Raw genomic sequence first — 14,110 nt, 5'->3', positions numbered from 1 at the left:
GGAAGACACTGTTCGATTGTTCCAGCTGACATGACTTGTGCTTGTCTTGACCTGATTCTGAACAGAAACAGCCGCAGGTTAGTAAATACCTGGAGGGGCAGCCTCTTTATCCTGGGAAATCACTTCACACTGACATTATTACTGGGCGCTGCAAACAAATTAAACTTCTTAAAGGGTTGGTTCACCGAAATTAAAGTATAATGTCTCAATTACTGCTAGTGGCATCTAGCTATGCAGAAATCCAACTGACAAATCCAGAAGAAATTAAACTAAAACTATCTGGATGATTACCACACAGTGACAATTTACACACTGCACCTGTGCTGCTTTGTTCCATCATGTTAAACTGCCTCTCACGCTGCTGTATGACATTAATGTCTAATGACTCTGCTGCTCATTTAGATCCCCACATGCCTTCACCCGTAGGACTTTTTGCTGTATGCAAATACAGAGATACTTATAGATACAAAGGCACCAAGCACCTGATGGCATGTAGCCAAGTATATTATTCAAGTACTGACTCAAGTACAATAATATTATGGTACTTGTGCTTTGCTTGAGTATTTCCATTTTATGTGACTTTTTACTTCTACGTCACTACATTTTGAGGCAGATACCATTGTTTTTTACTCCACTACATTAAGCTGCCAGCTTTAGTTACTTTTCAGGCCAAGATTCAATATGGAAAACATGAGCAATTTAAAGTGATTAAACTTTTCTTATCTCATAACAGTACATTAAGTAGATGAGAGCCCCATCTTTAAAAAATTAAAATTCTGCCTATACAAATGCTAATGTGTATATATATATATATATATATATATATATATATATATATATATATATATATATATATGTATATATGAATACATTTAAAAACCTTATCTTTAACCATTTCTTTATCCATATATTCTTGTCACTGAGTAGGAAAGCATGTTACTATTGCCAAATGAGTGACAACTGTATTACTGTAAAGTTAGCATGAAAGCATGGTGAAATTAGCAAGGTAATGCTAAAGCTAATGAGCCAGCCGCTAAATGAGTCAGAATAAAACAACTTTATGCTTCATCCAAATATTCTGGCTTAATATACCCTTTTTCTATATGTAGCACTCCCCAAGACCTCAACTTTGTTTTATTTTAAATTGTCTGCTTCACCTTTAAGTTTAAAAATGAAGATAAGCAGATCAGCAGCAGCAGACCCACACTTTTATTATACATCTGCTTCCCCAAATCGACATGCACTATTCTCATATGTGCACGCACACACATTAAGACTGGCATTGACACAATTGTGCTTTATTGCTGTACAGGTACAGTACTTATAAAACATTGGGAACATAATAATTATGAAATATCACATACAATCATTTTTCTTTCCACAAACACATATGTATGCAGGTTAAAATATATTGTATGTCATGTACAAAAGAAAGACTACAATAAAAAAACAACATCACTATGAAAGGCAGTGAGATACCCCTGTTTAGGTGCTAAAATATTGTGTCCCTCCGGACAACTATACATAGACTGGGGACAATAAAATGGCAATACTACACTGGCTGTAGCACCAGAGAGCTGAGGATCTTTAGCTTCCTGACTAACAACAATGACTGGCAGTAATCTGGCTGCCAGAGTTTGGTAATGCTAACGACAGACTGAGCTAGGTCATCGAGATTGTATATGTTGAGGTGGATCGGTCCAGTTAAAGATGGATGTCGATGGATGACAGGAGACGGGACAGTGCAGTGATTCACAGTGCAGTGGGAAGCAGTTCTTCACATTAGACAGCCTTTTTTTTGTTTCATCTTTTCAGCATGAGCACGTTATAAAGGGCCAGGCCCAACATGTGGTCATGCAAGGTAAAAAGTACTGATATGCTTTAAAAGACAATAAAAAAAAAACATCTCCTCGTTTCAGGATTTCAGTAAACATGGTTATACACAAAACCATAATGCACACGACTGACCACAACCCTGATCAATATAAAGGACCAATACAGAGGCTATCATTCTCTTTCATTGGCATTGGCAAGGTTGAGTAGCTTGATCTTGGTTCCTTTCAGTTTCGTTCGATCACAGGTTTAAAGCCTTTTGCGAATGAGCTGAACTATACTCCGATGAAAATGTTTGACATAGCTCTGCATCGCAGTACTACTCATGCAACCTCATGGAGCAAATCAATCAGAAATGCTGCATCGTTATTAATTTGCTTTAAAAAAAATGGACTGCATACATAACTTCTGAAGACAACAATCACATTAAGCAGTCAGGTACACTTTTTAGATACAGGCGCATGTTCCAGTAATAAGATACACAGGGTTTCAGGCAGTGAAAGAAAACTTTGCATTTATACATTCAGCCAGTCAGTCAAAAATGCAGCTCAGCTGATTTGCCATCTCTGTTGTGAGTATCTCCTTTGATTTCCTCTTGAATATTTGTGCACCTTTAGCGCACCGACAGCAGCTGAGATCGATCCTGTGATGGTGCTGCTAATTCATAAGGCTGAATCAATCAGACACATTGTGGGTGATCAGTGGGAATGAGAAATCAATTAGAGCTATTGATACTTTGCGGCTCTAACAATCCAGACCGATCTTCGAAGATCAAACAGCTTGTTGAGACACGCCCAGCCCATTACAGAAGTCAACACGACATCACATAAACATTGTGCAATAAAACATCCATATACAATGAAAACATCTGCCTTGCATCATAGGAACAGAACAACGGGGTAAGAGGGGGGGTGGGGTGGGGTGGGGGGGGTGTAATAATATTAAATAGAGTATAAAGAATTTCATAGCCATAGACAATCATTCTGAAAAAAAGATATTCACATTTTAAAATAAACCTCTTCTCTTTACCTCATTGCATCTAACCCAAGACAATCTTAAATCTCAGTTTCACCATCATAGACAGTATTATCACACTTCTTCCTCCTTCTTTCAGTTCTCTGTGCTTTTCTGCTATAGTAAAAGCTAAAACGTACAACAATGGTCACTATTTACAAAGCGGTTGCCATGGAAACACCCGTAGAGCCGGTTTGATCCATTAGGGAGGGTGGGGGGAGGGGTCAGGGATCCGAGAGGGGAGAAAGGGTCTGTTTGATAGGGTCAAGAGGGGAAAGAGATGAAGGGCGCGGAAGGTCATGGGCGTCTGTGCGGACACACCCACGGTGGAAGAGTCTGTACAATAATCGAGTTCATCTGTGCATGAGTCCCTGAGCTCTGCACAGTCTCCTGATCAACACTGTTCAAGTGTTGGTGAGACACAATAAGAGTTAAGTTGCTACTTTTCAAGTGTAGACTGTTTCTTTTCTCTTTTTTCCCCCAATGTGTTCTTCTGATCTATTTAGAAACGGTCCATTGAGCCACCACTGAGTAACAGCTAGGATTTGGTCATTTATGTCTGTACATGAGAATATATGGGGACTACTGTATACATCAGGTTGTATAACTATACTTGTTAGTTTAGACATATCTTTCACAAGTTGTGTCACTTTGGCACAGAGTTTCATGTTCACAACATGGACTATATACCTGTCAGGTAAAGCTTTGCTATTTCAGCTTTACCGTTACACCTTAAACCAAGGCAGGTTTTCTTTTTTGTTGGATCCCCTTTTCATTGTAAAGGTAAGTGCAGTAGTTTGCCTTTTGGCCAGAGGTTTTTTATTCCCTCAAAGGCTGGTGGTAACAATGTGGAAGAGAAGTGCACATTGGGATATTACTGAGGTTACCCTGACCCCTGGTCGCTCGTTGCCAGGGCCGCAGTAGCACTAACAGCCCAACCTTGAGAGGCTAAGTGAGAGCTGTACCTGAAAAGGTCCCAATATCTAAGCCAGTACATTGATTCTAAAAACTGGAGGTGTACGAAGGCGTCGGTTGACTTGTAAACTTCAGAGTACGTTTGAGACTAGGGGGGGCACACACAAGCATTCATGGGGACATCACGGGACAGCACGTCAAGTATAGTCAGCACCATGTTTTGGGGTGGAGCTCCTTTGTGTGCAGCAGAACAACATGATAGTATTGAGAAAGACGAGAAGGGCCATTTAATATCTGACTACTATGAAAACACTCTTAGTCTGCTCTTTAATTCAGCCTCCCAACGATGGATGTCAAACATTTTATCTCAGAGGAACTGAAAATAAATAATATTCTGACTTTCTCTTTAAATAAAATCTTTGATCACAAAAACAAAAACAGCTCCCCATGGACCTCTACTGTGTCTTTATTCCATGTTTTTTCATAGCTAACTCAGTGTTGAAGGTCCTGAGCATGTCTGTGTATGTAGTTTGGGAAATCCTCCACAGTTGAGGTCAAAGGCGCAGAGGCAGGACGTTCAGCCCAGGGACGAGGCTCACGCTTTGGGGCTCGGAGCTTTAACCTCGCCCCTGGGCAGTGAGGTCACTTGGTCCACTTTAAAAAAAAGAAAAAAAAAATAGCATGTGCGAGTGTGTCTGAATAGAAAGAAAGGGAGGAACTTCTGGCCAGTACATGTAACTGCATCATGGAGAGGCCTTCCTGTTGGTCCAGAGCAGTGTGGGGGGCAGGGCTGGGGACTGAGGTGGACGGTGCTTCCAGTCACCCCGCCGCTCACACTGCGCTCGCCGCCATCGCAGAAGCTCCCCAAGGGCGGCACTCTCATCCCCATTGGACAGACGTAACCGCTGGAACACCTGCGATGGAGATGGAAGAAGAGAGGAGGGGCGAGAAAAGAAAAGACGCTGTTTACATTCAAATCAAACTATAAATTACTTTTTTCCTGAATGGATTTACAAGTAGATGACAGAAAACTGAAATGACCAGGCTGTGATTGGAGGCAGGAGGGAGAGGAAAGTGTGAATGACAAGCAGTGGTTTATATAAGAAGAAAGAAAAAACTCATTGTCATTACAAAATCAGCCTAAAAAGGTAAAAGAAATTCAAAATATCATCATGTCTCCATTAGAGATTACCACCTACAGACAGGGAAAATAGGACATTTTTGTCTGATCCATCATCTTGCAAGAGGGATGGGATTCTCTTCATAAACTAGGACAGCTTTTCTCATGAATCATTCTCACAAACAAGCAAAAGATGTATCTGGGGCTGGCACCAAGCCATCTCATGAGATAGTTGATATGGAGGAAAGCAGTGGGGGAATCCCTTCTCTGACTGACAGCTTCAACAGCAACTCATTTCGATATTCTATCTCTGGATCCTCTATACATCACCTCAGGAAAGGTGTTGTGGATTACAGCAAGGACCCTGGTGCAGCGTGCACCTCGAGTGGCTCTTGTTCTTTCTCAGACGAAATACACAAAGGTGCACACATGCACATCATTCTGTGTGAAGCATATCATTACTCATCCACCAGTCAATACAAAGGTGAATCAATCCGAGAGGAATTCCAATCTTTCTCAGTCGGTAATACCAGAAACAGGACTGAGGCGTAATGGTCGAGATCGGATTATGAACTGGAGGTTGTTATGGTGCAAAAAACTGTTCCCTCATGCTCAGAGATGAGATCTAAAAGATAAGTCTTAAGTCATGGCCTTACAGACAACAAATCCCATGAAAACACCAAAAGCAAAAATATATTCTGTCTCACAGTGCTGACCTCCATAGCTCTAAGCCCGAAGCCCATGGCTCCTAATTAATATAGGAAAAACTCACAGATATATATTTTAAAGGTTATCTTATTTTTGGAAACACATGAACATGACAGTTTGAATAAATGTTACTCAAACAGGAGTAAATAGAACATTTGTCAGGGACTATTTTCTGCTGTGGATTAATTCTCATTTGTTGCACTAGTAAGTATTTACGGCAATAGGATGTTGATGTGGGATTGAGTCAAAGTAGACCATAACGCCCATGTTGAAGTATCATCTCAGCCATTGCAATGATATGGATCAATAATATGTTTTTAATATTATTTTTTTTTTGGCAATTATGGAGCTCTATGTCATCCAACCACCCCTTCTCATGCACTTATTCAGAGACCAGATCACTGGGGTAGCAGAATAAACAAGGTATTCTAGCTGTTCCTCCAGCTCTTCCTGGAGGACCCTCAGGTGTTCCAAGGCCAGATGAGATATATAATCTCTCCCGTGGGTCTGGCTCTACCCCAGGGTCTCTTACTAGTTGGATGTGCCCGGAAAACCTAACGAGAACCTCAGCTGGCTCCTTTGGCTCTACTCCGAGCTCATAATAACCATAATGATAATATTTTATTTTTATGTCCTCACCTCTATTATCATGAAGGAAACTCATTCCTGCCGCTTGCATCTGATCTTTTGGTCACTACCTGAAGCTCATGACCATTGGTGGAATTCTATGAAACTGAGGAATTTTTACGCCATTTGGTAGTAGTATTAATACAATTATTAACAATAACAAAAATCATAAAAGTGATTAAAACTCAATTTGATGCTGCAAACACAGTTTCCTTCATAATTTGTTTCCTGTAACTGTCATACCCTCGACCCCCTTCTCTGCTTTTCTTCTCTGCTGAGATGTAGCTGGAGTTAGCTAAATCAAGCCAGCAGTACATAAAATGCAACATTTTCTCTGCATATTGCCAAGCCATATATATTGCCAGTACATTTAGTGATGCATTCCACACAGACACTGCCACATAGCCACATACACACATATAACACATACTCACACGAACCAATAGATACACATTGCACACATTGCATACTTTGACATACACACGTAACCAGGATCACATGCACATATTTGGAGCAGTGCACACCTGTGAGTGTCCGTATGCACATGTACTCAAACACACGTACACATTGATTGCCTGCACTAGCACAATACTCAGTGACCTAATCCATAATTTACACCTCCCTGCCAGGCTATTCTCTGCACTGGCGCCAGCCAGGAACACCAGCTACTGGAACAGTAGACAAGTAGGAACACCGTGTCCTTCTGCAATGCATGACTGTACACACACACACACACACACACACACACACACACACACACACATTGCACACATATACACACACACACATTGACACGTAGACATGGCCTTGATGCCTGAAAGTATAAATGATTTGAATACTCATCTTAAGAGGTTTGGGGTAAGATTGTATGGCTAGATTTAGAAATTACATTTAGCGCTCACTTAAAAATATCTCGTATGGCACGTACAGTAGTGAGTAGTGTTAAAAATAATAGCAGTCCAATGTGACTAGCCAGATTAATCCAGGTTTTTAGTATATTTTTTATTGCTACATGGCAAAAAAGGTACCAGTAGGTGCAGTAGATTCTCAGAAAACCAACAAGACCCAGCATTCATGATATGCACGCTCTTAAGGCTGTGCAATTGGGCAATTAGTTGAAAGGGGTGTGTTCAAAAATATAACAGTGTCTGCCATTGACTTTACAAACACAAAACTATTTTGTGCAAACTTTTTTGTTTCTAGGATTTAGCAATCCTTGATCACTTAACTAATATTTACTTGTGTGACCACAGTTTTTTATAACTGCTTCACATCTGTGTGGCATGGAGTCAACCAACTTGTGGCACCTTTCAGCTGTTATTCCACTCCAAGATTCTTTAACAACATTCCACAATTCATTTACATTTCTTGGTTTTGCTTCAGAAACAGCATTTTTGATGTCACCCCACAAGTTCTCAATTGGATTAAGGTGGGGGGATTGGGCTGGAATTCAGAATTCAGAGTCTGGGGCTCGTCTCACAAATTGTCTGCGGCCCTTGGACCCAAAAAGAACAATTTTACTCTCATCAGTCCACAAAATGTTCCTCCATTTCTCTTTAGGCCAGCTGATGTGTTCTTTGGCAAATTGTAACCTCTTCTGCACATGCCTTTTTTTAAACTGAGGGACTTTATTCTTGTAAATAGATTAGCTTCACACAGACGTCTTCTAACTGTCACAGCACTTACAGGTAACTCCAGACTGTCTTTGATCATCCTGGAGTTGATCATTGGCTGAGCCTTTGTCATTCTGGTTATTCTTCCATCCATTTTGATGGTTGTCTTACGTTTTCTGCCACGTGTCTCTGGTTTTGCTCTCCATTTTAAAGCATTGGAGATCATTTTAGCTGAACAGCCTATAATTGTTTGCACCTCTTTATAAGTTTTCCCCTCTCCAATCAACTTTTTAATCAAAGTACGCTGTTCTTGTGAACAATGTCTTGAACGACCCATTTTCCTCAGGCTTTCAAAGAGAAATGCATGTTCAACAAGTGCTGGCTTCATCCTTAAATAGAGGCCACCTGATTCACACCTGTTTTTTCACAAAATTGATGACCTCACTGATTGAATGCCACACTGCTATTTTTTTTAACACACCCCTTTCAACTAATAGCCAATTGCACAGCCTTAAGAGCGTACATATCACGAATGCTGGGCCTTGTTGGTTTTCGGAGAATCTACTGCACCTACTGGTACCTTGTTTGCCATGTAGCAATAAAAATATACTAAAAACCTGGATTAATCTGGTTAGTCACATTGGACTGCTATTATTTTGAACACTACTGTATGTGGACACTCCAACATCACACTGTTGTGCGACTGTTAAACACCTCCTTTAAAATGCATGGGCAATAAAATTTGACTATAAAAACTTCTTGGAACATAGCTGCAGAGATTTAATCTCTTTCTGTTTGCTGTAACGTTAAGATCTCCTTTAATTAAAATTTAGAGACCTAGCCTAAACCATTAAAGGCACCAGATACAACAGTGTGTGGACAGTGTTGCCTACATACTTTTATAGGGGACCTTCTGTATTAAGATCGTATTATTAGTATTTTGAGTTTTTCCTAGAACACGTTTACATGCTTTAATTCTCAAAAAAAAACACAATTTTTCTCATACTGCCCATGGATGCTGCACCTTTATTCAACCTCTACCTTAGTTTTTTCTGTCCAAATACCTGTTAATTTGTATTGTCTAATAAGATCTCATCTATCAAAACACATATGCGTGATATAAAATACAACATTTTATAAGACTCTATTCCTCCATTTAAACCTCTTAAAATTTTTACCACGCCCTTGCTCACTTGAGCATGGGGGAGGGAGCCCATAACCAAACCAACATGTTAATGGTTGGTGCTGTTATGGTAATAATATGGTAATGTTGGAACATGAGTGGTCACTCACAGACTGGTTGTCGTGTGACTGAAAATCTCTGAGCTTCTCCTCAGAAAAAAAACCCCCCACACTACTGCCAAATATCTACACATACGTGCTTGTGTGTTTTCTGATTGATCACATTTAGTGCTGCTTGTACATCATGTACACACTCCCTGCACAGAATATCAATCATTTACAACATATTGGTGCTAATAAACAAGCTGCAACAGCTTCAGTCTTTACAACACAAGGAAAAAAACAATATCTGTTCTAGATTTTTCAAAAAAGTGAAAAAAAAACAGAGAGGTCACTAAATAGCGTGTAGATCCCTTTTTCCCAGGATGGGAGGAGAATACGGGAAAAGACTAGGCTGATTAGAGGGAGAGATGGTGGTCACTGATGACCTTTGTGTGAGCTCTTTGCTGGAAAAATAACTGGATAGGTTTAATAATGTAAGAATTTCAGAGAAACTAGGATTGCACCTTTATTCATACATATGTTTGCTATGGTTTGAATACACACATTTGACACCAAAGCTCTCTGTCTTCAACTGCTCTTTTCATCCTTAAAGTGGTGTTATTCTAAAAAACAAACATGTGGCACAGCCCCTTCTTCCACTTTAAACATAATTTCTTCTGCCTCGACTCTGTCTGAAGTGAAAAAGAAAGAATATTAATCTCTCTACCATCTAATCATTTAGTTGGCAAAACAGACAGTCTATCTATTCTTTATGTAATTAGTCTAGACTGCTGTTGACTACTAACTACAGGAACCAAAACAAGCCAGTCCATTCATTCCTAACTGAGTTATCCGTCCCCCTCTTCTTCCTTCATCCTTTCCTTTTCATTTATCCCATTAGATCTGCTAATCCTACATAAACACGGTCTGGAATGCAGCTAATTGAAAGGCATTCTGGGTCACGGAGTTGTTCCCATCTCTTGAATGGACTCATGATAATGAACCTGTTGCAGACAAAACAGCAGGTTAGTAAAATAAGGAACCAAGATAAGAGTGACTCCCTTTTACACATTTCAGTTGTAACAGCGAGAAGTCTCGGACACTTGAGGATGAAGATCTGGAGTGACTTTGGAGGTTTAACGGCTCTTACTTAAAAAGAAGGAGGAGGAGTGATGTGATGGATTGAGCAACTTAAAATCCCAGCAGATGAATAAGCAACAATTAAAACTGCAGCTCTCCTTTGTTGACCAGACTTAATCGAAGTTTGAGTGTCTGTTAGCAGTGAAATCCATGTGTATCAGTGTTGGTATGCATGCTCATTTCCATGTTCATTAGCATATGCTATTGCAAAGACTGCGTCATAGAGAACAAGGATGCCTTTTGTCCACTACAAGATGGATTTACTTAACACTGATCACCTCTCGTTTTTACGAATGCACAATATTAATACAATATGTTGTCTATGTTCATTCAAAAAAACATTTTGGCAGAACATCTTGAAAGGACTTAATTTCTTTGCACAGTACGTGCAACCTTGAACATGTTCTATAAGAGGCTGACTCTAACGTCACTGCCTCAAGTGAAAGATATTTATATATAAAATAATTGGGAGAAATTTGTTGAAAGAATTCCACATGAAATAAATTATCTATTGAAATTGAGGAGTTATTGTCAGCGTTACAGTAGATGAATGTCAAAGAGGACCTTTCAGGGTTATAGCAGTATTTTGGGTTTCTATTGGAACATTTTGAAATAAAAACTGCTGTATAATGTTTCCGGAAAATTCATCACAAGCTGAGAGTAAACAAATTGTTGGAAATGGAGTGCTCAGAATCAGAAGAGTTTTTTTTGTCTAGCTGAACCCAAGAGCTGCAGTTTCCTTTCAGAAATGAGGAATAAAAAAATGGGGTAAAAGCAGCAGCATCACCGACTCTAGGATCAGAATATCAACCCCTCGACAGAAGAGGGGCAGATGTGTAATCTGATTCTAGACCAGTGTTGAAATGACACAGAACACAGTAAACAGCGGGAGCAGGTGAACCTAAATGATGTCCTGGAAAAGCAGTGGTTTTCAAGATTTTTCCTCCGAGGGCCCACATTTGATAGATTTGACTCGGTGGATCAAAACAACCAGTCATTTTGATCAAAGCATTGTTATAATTTTCTTGCCTCAAATCGTGGTTATTATTGGATCCTACACCGGCTCTATGAAAAACACTGCTATTAAGGGTGGAGAGCAGCGAGGAATGACATACACTCACCACATCCCTAAATGTGAACAGGGCTTCCACTGAACCCCCCAGCCCCCCCCTCGCTGTTTTAGAGGGCGGCCCCCGCACCGAAGGGAGAAAAGTTGAGATGACCCCTCTGGAAGACAAAGGAGGGAGTGAGAGTAACAGCCGAGCTCGTTAGAATCAAAGGGAGAGAAAAAGAGAGTAATTTCCATACAGCCCAATAGTTCACATATTCTGAGAAAAACCTTGAAGAACTAGAGGATTTTATCAGCAGCAGGAATGTGATTCAGACTTTGTTGAAGGCTGAAAGAAGGTAGTCTTTAGACAGGGTTCAGAGTTCATCCCTAATGTTTAGCCAGCCTGAGGATTGTGAAGTGGGGACACGGCGTGCCTTTACATCTCTAGTGGCTGAATCTTATGAGTGTTTTTAGTCTCTGACACTCTGAGTGGGACACTATGTGCCTTGTTCATTCTTATGCTTCATGCACCACTGACAGAGACACTCAATCATTGACTGACACAGTCTGTGATGAATCTGAATCAGCCTCCATACAGTGAAACTTTCCTGTGAGTGTGGACAGGGACAAACAGCTGCATTCTGAAGTACACGATGCAGAGACGCAGAATACTGAAGAGAGAATTTACAGCGTGGGCGCCGTTACGCAAGACCTTTATACCTTGTATGTAACCTGCGTTACTTTGCCTTCCAGATGGAGCCAATGCAGCGGGGGGAACGACTGAGCAGTAAAGGCCGCAGTGGCAACATCTGTAGATCGATTATTGTTATGACAGCTGGTGTCTTGAATAAATCTAATTTCCTGTTAGAGTCTGTGGGTTCACTGCCTAGCCTGTGGACATGATCTCAGTAACAGTGAGAAACAAAGTGTGTGCATGTGTGTGTCCTTGCCACATTTCTAATAAAGTTTAAAGCAACATTTTTCATATTTTACAAGCATAAAAACACACTTGCAGCTCATATATGTGTAACAGAGTCTTTGTGTCTGAACATAATTATGACTTCTCACAGCAGAGGTGCTGCCTGAGTTTTTTTTTTTTTTGTCTGATGATGTGATTGCAAAATAATGAGCAGCTCACCAGATTGGAAACAAATACTGGCCAACAGAGCCAGCCTCCTGTGTGCATTAGCTGTTTAGGTGTAGTGAGTGTGCTATTTGGAACCCGATCTTGCCTTTTCTCCCTGAGTGAAGGTTTGTCTGTTGTAACAATTAAATGGGAGGAAATTATCTCAAAAGGAAGTTATAAGATGCTAAAGATATAAAAAGATTTGCCTACCAAGTTAATTTTTTCCGAATGGTAATATTAATTAGATAAAGGGTTGAAAAAGTTTCTCAGAAATTGTTATAATATTATAGTTAGAATATGTGGTAAATCTTTCTATAAATCACAAGGCAAGGGTGGCTCATTATAGACAGGCACAAATCATGAAAGAATACTTAGCCGGGTTTGGTTGATAGTTGACTAATCTAACCAAATGTCTATTTTTGACTGAAGGGAAGATGGTATCCTGAAGATATCCTGAAGATGGTACAGGATAACTGTCACGAGAGCATCGTGTGTCTTTGTTGTGACTGGCTGTCCCCGTCAAGGTCTCATATGTTGTGTTAGTCATGTGAGTGTGATCAAGCTGGTTAGCCCTTATATATTTATGTCTTTAAAGCCACTGGAAATTTGGCTCATTTTAGACCGTTTCTCAAAACTGTGTGGGCGTGGCATGTTTGATTGTCATTACCATTATTCTTCATTATCATATTAAACACAAAGTACCTGCAAAACTTGTTACAGTTGAGGAATGCTATCTTGGACAATTTAGTTAACGGTAATTACCTTGCAAAATGAATTAACATTTGCTCGAGACATGTGAGCCACATCACAGAACCATTACACACATGTTAGCTACAAATTAGATCAAACCAAAAGTTAACCTTTATATAGTGTAATATTCAGTGGTGAAATGTAACTAAGTACATTTACTCAAATTCTGTACTTAAGTTTGAGGTTCTTGTACTTTGAGTATTTCCATATTATGTATTTTTTACTTCTACTTCACTATATTTTAGAGTCCAATATTGTAATTTTTACTCCACTACATTTAGCTACAACAAGCTTTAGTTACTAGTTATTTTCAGGTCAAAACTCAACATGAAAAAGCAATCAATTTAAAATGATTACACTTCTTTATGACTTTAACCACATAACAGTATATTGAGTATACTTACTTTTGATACTTTAAGGACATGTTGATGCTGATACTGATAAAACCTTACTTTTACTTAAGTAAGGTTTTAATTGCAGGACTTTTACTTGTAGTGGAGTAATTTCACAGTGTGGTATTAGTACTTTTACTTAAGTAAGGGATCTGAATAATTCTTCCACCACTGGTAATATTATGCTACATCTATTAGATGTAACATATTGCTTAACTTTGTTTCCTTGGTGAATGTCAGGAGTTTTTGTGGACCACTACCACATCTCTATTAAAACATGGTCCACTGTTTGTTCAAGTCCAAGTTTTGTGTAAATTTTGTAAAATAAAAAATGACAGAGCACACCGGCCCAATTCAAAACGATGATCAGGAAAGTTAACCAAAATTTAAATGGCAATAATTAAAACTTTTGGATTGAAACTGATTTCTAATACTTTTTTATAACTATTCTATACATAAGACCCTAAATTACATAATAATAAGGATTGTGGATTTGGGTCTCCAGTGCCTTTACATTTTCAAGGCTTTATAAAATACATCCATTTAACAGTTTGTGGTGTTTAAAAAAAAAAAAAAATTTCACTCAAGATGGTTTCC

The 14,110-nt window shown here is 39.4% G+C and overlaps 1 protein-coding gene across 2 annotated transcripts in view; it reads right to left on the bottom strand.

Moving 5' to 3' along the window:
• Positions 1-2,400: 2,400 nt before the first annotated feature.
• myo16 (myosin XVI) overlaps positions 2,401-14,110 on the bottom strand; it is a 100,156-nt gene continuing 88,446 nt past the window's right edge. Inside the window, exons 35-36 of one of the 2 annotated variants that reach the window (XR_009395007.1) lie at positions 11,316-11,421; positions 4,535-4,676 (exon numbers count right to left, since the gene is read on the bottom strand). Coding sequence is in view for 1 of the 2 variants with exons in the window: in XM_059342580.1 (XP_059198563.1) it covers positions 4,506-4,676 (171 nt within the window). In the remaining variant the exon portion in view is untranslated. Of the gene's footprint in view, positions 4,677-11,315; positions 11,422-14,110 lie in introns of both variants that reach the window. The other variant, XM_059342580.1, reaches the window with a different exon arrangement.

The sequence above is a fragment of the Centropristis striata genome, chromosome 10 (assembly GCF_030273125.1).
Source record: "Centropristis striata isolate RG_2023a ecotype Rhode Island chromosome 10, C.striata_1.0, whole genome shotgun sequence".
Taxonomy (NCBI): domain Eukaryota; kingdom Metazoa; phylum Chordata; class Actinopteri; order Perciformes; family Serranidae; genus Centropristis; species Centropristis striata.
Note: the sequence above shows the minus strand (reverse complement) of the source record. Positions and strands in the feature narration are given on the sequence as shown.